At 40.3% G+C, this 7,409-nt stretch overlaps 1 protein-coding gene across 1 annotated transcript in view; it reads right to left on the bottom strand.

The window, feature by feature from the left end:
• LOC109912412 (mucin-19-like) overlaps positions 1-7,409 on the bottom strand; it is a 53,261-nt gene that overhangs the window by 8,459 nt on the left and 37,393 nt on the right. The window contains exons 11-13 of the mRNA XM_048610581.1: positions 694-940; positions 552-610; positions 338-438 (exon numbers count right to left, since the gene is read on the bottom strand). Coding sequence (XP_048466538.1) covers positions 338-438; positions 552-610; positions 694-940 — 407 coding nt within the window. The remainder of the gene's footprint in view (positions 1-337; positions 439-551; positions 611-693; positions 941-7,409) is intronic.

Here is a 7,409-nt window from a genome sequence, read left to right as displayed (position 1 = left end):
CGAAACGTCAGCCTTCCTGCTCTTCTGATGCTGCTTGGCCTGCTGTGTTCATCCAGCTCTGCACCTTGTTGTCTCGGATTCTCCAGCAACTGCAGTTCCGAATATCTCTATCATTCATTTGTTATTTAGTTCTGTAGATGACGCACTTGCATGAGACTTTCCAGTTCTACCACAGTTTCAGGAAATGAGTTCCAGACTTGAGCAAAATTGCCCCTCAACTCGCCTCTGATCATTAAATAATTTATTAATATTTATCACATTTTGTGTAATTGTTCAGTTCCCCGTTTGCAAGTGGAAACAAAAGTGAGTCATATTTGGAACGATGGAAGTTACTCACGCATGGTGTGTTTAGAGTTCGACACGTTCTCTCACACGAGTATTCAGTGGAAGGGGCACCTTCACTTTTACAATTAATGAACACTTTCCCATGCGGACAACCTAAAGAAGACAACATTTAAAGAGAGCTTGTAAAATGATCATTCATCAATGCGCTAAGAAGTTCAATTCATGCGCTATTTAATATGAGGGAAGAGGCTGTAATTGTTAGTTACCTGGAGGCCGGGAGGTTGTTGTTACTGGGGAGCAATGAAGTTTTCCACCTTGGCAAATGCTGAGTGTAAAGTCATAATTGAAATGTATTTTACATGTATTTATTTTCTACATGTTTTGTAAAATTATTAGAAAGTACCTTACCAAGATCGGCCGTGCATATTAATACTCTGCCCTTTTTCCAGAAGTAGCCCTGCAGCATAACACGGGCAGTCAGAGCTGTCCACACAGACTCTGCTTTCATCCATATACTTTCCCTTAGGACAGCCACAACCATAAACCGGGACATCCTGAACACGACAGGTATAATCATTCTCTGATAATGATCTACAGGTACGGTTACACGCTCTCATGTCATTCTCAAAAACCTGAGAGTAACTGCATGAGTTATCTAGAAAAAAATAAACAAGCAATCATTAATAAAAGATCTTTGAAAAAGAATAATGCAGTTTGCATGTTATAACATTTGACTGAATAAGGATATGATTGCTTATATCAAGCCATTAGATGCCATTTAGGGTTCTCCACTGCAGTTGCTCTATACACAGTAGGATTTTGATGTTCAAAAAAAATCAAAGGACTGCAGATCAGAAACAAAAACAGTAATTATTGGAAAAGCTCAGCAGGTCTGGCAGCATCCGTGCAGAGAAAGAACCAGTAACATTTCAAGTCTAGTGACACCTTCTTTTGAAACATTAGCTCTGCCTTTTCTCCACAGGTAGTGTTAGACTTGCTGAGTTTTACCAGGATTTCGATGTTGTTACTTTTTGTTAAAACTATGAATCTTTAACCGTACTTTTAATAAAGAATGCTTATAATCTGCTTAAAGTATGATTTAAGAAATGTTCCCTTGGAGCTTTTTAAAGTATTTTCACCCACTGGTGAGTTGAAGGATCTGTTTTTCAATTGGATGTAGTGTTACAAAATCATTATGAATCAAATTTAGAAGGAACGATCAACAAGTTTTGATATTTATTTTCTTAATCGTACACCGTGTAGATAGACAGCACTATAAAGATATGTTTAAATAATTTGAAAATTTTGCTATCGGAAAGATCTGCAGCTCGGGTTGTGGATGAGATTGTTGACTTGCTCACCGAGCTGGCTTGTTTTCATTCAGATGTTTTGTCACCATGCTGGGGAACATCATCAGTGGAGCCTCCAATGAAGCGGCGTTGTTCTAATTCGCTTGGAATTTATACTGTTCAGTCCATTATGGTGAGTAGTGTCATTTCCGGTTCTGTTCTGTATGGGTTTGTATATGGGATCCAATTCTATATGTTTATTGATTGCATTATGGGTGGAGAACCATGCCTCTCGGAACTCCTGTGTGTGTCTATGTTTGGCTTGAGCTACTATGGTTACGCTGTCCCAGTTAAACTGATGGTCTTTGTTGTCCGAGTGAACTGATATTAACGAAAGTTCATCATGTATTTTGCTGCTAGCTGATGTTCATGTATTCTGATGGCTAATTTCCTTCCTGTCTATCTGATGTAATGCTTATAGCAATCATTGCATGGTATTTTGTGATATACGTTGGTTCTAAATGTTGTGGGAATGGGGTCTTTAAACCTTGTGAGTGTTTGTCATAGAGTGGCTGTGGGCGTGTGGGCTACCGTGATTCCTACCGGTTCAGATGTTTTGTCACCATGCTGGGTAACATCATCAGTGAGGCCTCCAATGAAGTGGTGTTGTTTTACTCTGCTTGGAATTTGTACTATCCGGTCCGTCATGGTGAGTAATGTATTTCCAGTTTTGTTCTGTATGGGTTTGATGATGGGCAATGAAGGCCATCAGTTTAACTGGGACAATGTAACCATAGTAGCCCAAGCCAAACGTAGACATGCATAGGAATTCCTAGAGGCATGGTTCTCAACCCATAATACAATCAACAAACTTATAGAATTTGACCCCATATACAAACCCATACAGATCAAAACCGGAAATGACACTACTCACCACAATGGACCAGACAGTATAAATTCCAAGTGGAGTAGAACAACATCACTTCAGCGGAGGCCTCACTGATGAGGTCACAAAGTGTGGTGACAAAACGTCTGAATGAAAACCAGCCAGCTCGGCGAGCTAGTCAACAACCTCATATGAAAGATGTTGTTAAACTTGAGAGGGTGCAGTAAAGATTTACAAAGATGTTGCCAGGACTGGACGGTTTGAGTTAAATGGAGAGGCTGAACAGGCTGGGGCTTTTCTCCCAGGAGCATCAGAGGCTGAGGGGTGACTTCATAAAGATTTATAAAATCATGAAGGGCATAGATAGGGTGAATAGCCAAGATCCTTTTTATAAGGCAGGGGAGTCTAAAACTAGAGGGCATAAGTTTAACGTGAGGGGGAAAGACTTAAAAAGGACTTGTGGGATAACTTTTTCATGCAGATGGTGGTGAATGAATGGAACGAGTTGCCAGAGGAAGTGGTGGAGGCCGGTATAATTACAACATTTAGATGGCATCTGGATGGGTAAATGAATAGGAAAGGTTCAGAGGGATATGGGCCAAATGCTGGCAAATGCAACTGGATCAGATTGGGATGTCTGGTCGGCATGGACGAGTTGGACTGCAGGGTCTGTTTATGTGATGTATGACTCTGTGTCTCTATAAGTAGGCTTCATTTAAATTCTGGCATTGCATAAGCTGAAAATTCTAACATTAATTTTAATTTGTATTGAAGATAGACCTTCCTACAGGGAATGCCCTCTACACCATTGACAATGTACAGAATATATAAATCACCTCATTCATTGTTTTCACGTTATAAGGGCATAAGAACCAGGAGTAGGAGTAGGCCATCTGGCCCTTCAAGCCCACTCTGCCATTCAATATGGCTGATCTTTTTGTGGCCTCAGTTCCACTTACGCACCCTTTCACCATAACCCTTAATTCCTTTACTGTTCAAAAAAAATTATCTATCTTAGTTTTAAACCCATTCAATGAGGAAGCCTCAATGACTTCACTGGGCAGTGAATTCCACAGATTCACAACCGTTTGAGTGAAGAAGTTCCTCCTCAATTCAGTCCTAAATCTGATTGCCCCAATTTTGAGGCTATGCCCTCTTGTTCTAGTTTCACCCATCAGGGGAAATAACCTCCTGCTTCTGTCTTATTTATTCCCTTCAAAGTTTCATATGTTTCCATAAGATCCCCCCTCATTCATCTAAATTCCAATGAATATGATCCCAGTCTACTCTGTGCCTCCTCATAAGTCAACCCTCTCAACTTTGGAATCAACCTAGTGAATCTCCTGTGCACCCCCTCCAGTGCCAGTACATCCTTTCTCAAGTAAGGAGACCAAAACTGCACGCAGTGCACCAGGTACGGCCTCACCAGCACCCTATGTAGCTGCAACAAAACCTCCCTGCTTTTAAACTCAATCCCTCCAACAATGAAGGACAAAATTCCATTTGCCTTCTTGATTACCTGTTGTATCTGCAAACCGACCTTCCACGTTTCAGGCACAAGAACACCCAGGTCCCTCTGCACAGCTTTTTACTGTTCAAATAACAGTCCTTTTTACTGTTATTCCTACCAAACAAGATGACTTCACACTTATCAACATTGCACTCCATCTGCCAGACCTTTTCCCACTCACTTAAACTATTTATATCCTTCTGCAAACTTTCAGAGTCTTCTGCACACTTTGCTCTACCACTCATCATAGTGTCATCCGCAAACTTTGACACACTACATGTGGTCTCCAACCCCAAATCATTTATGTAAATTGTAAACCTCCAAGAGTAATATATTTTATAGACTTTTAAGAGTTAACTGTTTCTTCTAAGGTGCCAAAGAAGTGAAAAAATCCATAAAGTACAGCAATAGCTTTATATTCTTCAACGTATTTCGAAACAGCTAACACTTTATAAAAAGCTAACAGCAATAAAATTCAAGAATTTCATAAAACTATAAGCATTGGAAGAACGTACTGCAGATGTCTTTCCTCCAGTTTCTGACGACGACACCATGAGCTGCACACTCATGAACATACGCTCCCAATCCTGCACACAGACAGTCGTTGATGTTCTCACAGGCACAGGTGGCAGCTACACACATCTGGAAAAAAGATTTAAGAAAGCTAGTGTTAAATGTCACAAATATTTCATACTGATAAACAATCCAGATTTAAATGAATAAATAAGAAGACTAAATAAACAAATCACTGAGATTGTGGACTTGCTCGCCGTGCCAGTGTGTTTGGTTGTAGATGTTTCATCACCCTGCTAGGTAACATCGTCAGTGCGCCTCCGGTGAAGCAGGGCCCTTGATCATAGTGGGATAATAGGTCGGCACAACGTCGTGGGCCGAAGGGCCTGTCTCTGCTGTACTGTTCTATGTTCTATGTTCTTAAACCACGTCACCTTCAACGACCGTATATTCAAACAAATCAACACCAATGGGATCACCAATATCAGGACTGAATGCAGAAGTGGCAATGCACTGGTTAGAAAGAACAGCGCTCCCCACTATACAATCCAACTCTGGGTCCGCTATGTAGATGACACCTTCATGATTATCGAATGCACAAAACTAGAAGAAACCCATCGACACATAAACAACATCCTAGCCAGAATAAAATTAACAAAAGAAGAAAACAACAATTGACTACTCTTCCTGGATGTAGATTGTAAGAACAATGGGGACCTCCAGACTAGCATATACAGAAAGACCACAGATATGGACCAGATACTTAATTACTCCAGCAACCACCCCAACACCCATAAACGGAGCTGCATCAGGATATTATTCAAATGGGCTACAACACTCTGCAACAATCTGGTATTGTGCAAAGCAGAACAGGAGCACTTATACAGTGCTTTTAAAAGGAATGGATACCCAAAAAGCACAATCCGCCATTACCTCCACGACAGACCACAACAAGAAGACACAACACGGCCAGACACACTAGTCACCCTGCCGTATATCAGACACATATCAGGGATGATCACAGACTATTCTGACCCCTCCATCTCAGGGTAACCCACAAACCAACAACCACCCTGCGACAGCTACTGACGAATGTAAAGGACCCCATACCCGCAACCATTAAAATTAATGTAATATACAAAACATCATGCAAGGACTGTGATAAACATTACATAGGGCAAACTAGAAGAAAACTGACAATAAGGATACAGGAACACCAACTAGCTACCAAGAGATACGACTTGTCTCAATACACACGGACAAAGAAGGACACGAATTCGACTGGGACAACACATCCACAAGAGTACAAGCCAAACAGAGACATGCTGGGGAATTTCTGGAGGCTTGGTATTCCAACCGGAACTCAATTAGCAAACACATTGAACTGGATTTGATATACAAACCACTGAAAAACAGAACCGGAAGTGATGCCAACCACCCTAGCAAACTGAGGCATATAAATAACAAGCAGAATAGAATACCCATGCTTCACTGGAGGTGCTCTGACGACGTTACCTAGCAGGGGGACGAAACGTCTGCAATCAAACACACCGGCTTGGCGAGCAATTCTACAACCTCATCCACAACCAGAACTACACATCTTCGCAAAGACTATAAACAAATCATTGTAACTCACTGTTGCTCCAATAGTTACTGAATCGCCAATGAATAAATAGAGCAATGGTTTTTGCAATCTAAAATATAAAATCAATATTGATAAACGAACATAGCTTCTGATTAACTGCAAACACGTGTTTTACAAATATGTATAGTTTTTTGATTAAATGCATACGTTTGCCTATTCAGGATTTCACTACTTTCTGAGACGCCAGTACTACGAAAACCATGTTAAAATAATTTTAAATGAATTGTCTCTACTGATAAACCCAAAGTATTGGCATCTATCTGATATTGTAAGCTCTGCTCATAAACAACGATTTTATTAACTACTTTTCAGCATCTTCATTAGGATCTAGTTATCTATTTGATGGCCACGGACCCTGTTCAGTTCAGCTGATAAAAACCGAAAGAACTGCGGATGCTGTAAATCAGGAACAAAAACAAAGTTGCTGGAAAAGTTGCTGGGTCTGGCAGTATCTGTGAATGAAAAAACAGAGTTACCGTTTTGGGTCTGGTGACCCTTCCTCAGACCCTGCTGGGCTTTTCCAGCAACTTTGTTTTTGTTGTCGTTTGTGTCAGTTCAGCTGATACATTCTTTCAATTGGCCGGTATCCTTCAGGTCATAAATCCCCCAAAGAACTGTCATGTACTTTGTTGTGTATCCCAAAGAACTTATTTTTTCATAGAATAGAGTCTGTAGTCCGTTGTTTCTTGTCATATCTCTGATTTATCTTCAGTTTTCCTGGTTTCCTTGGGAAGCCAGTTGTCCAAGTAACTCTGCCCTTTTGGAGAAATCCCAAATACATTGTTAATTGGGCTTTTCTTTCCCAACAACTTAACCTTACTATTTCAAATTCATACTTAACTGCTTTGTCAGAAACACTCTGAAACATGATAACATCACTGACAGCACATAAAGCTGGCACCATCCTTATAGCTTTTCTGGAATTTTGTTCATCGACTTCTCTTGTTTGTAAATTGCAACCTCTCCAAACCAGATGTTCATAGTCATCCGGAATTTCTTTGAGCGAACCTAAGTAACTCATGCCTTTATGTTAGCACAATACTTTGGAAGAAACAATATTTAGATTGCAAAAACTATTCATGTTACAGCTTTATACTTTGTGATCACCATTTGATGTTTCAGGTAAATATTTATATCTACCATGTTATCTGGTTCCTCACACTTTTGTTTCAGGTCAGAAAACACACAACACCAAATTTTAGTCCAACAGGTTTATTTGCAAACACAAACTTTCGGAGTTTTACTCCTTCCTCAGGTGTTAGTGAGAGAGGTAGTATCAGA

Source organism: Rhincodon typus, chromosome 22 (genome assembly GCF_021869965.1).
Source record: "Rhincodon typus isolate 14 chromosome 22, sRhiTyp1.1, whole genome shotgun sequence".
Classification (NCBI taxonomy): Eukaryota; Metazoa; Chordata; class Chondrichthyes; order Orectolobiformes; family Rhincodontidae; genus Rhincodon; species Rhincodon typus.
Note: the sequence above shows the minus strand (reverse complement) of the source record. Positions and strands in the feature narration are given on the sequence as shown.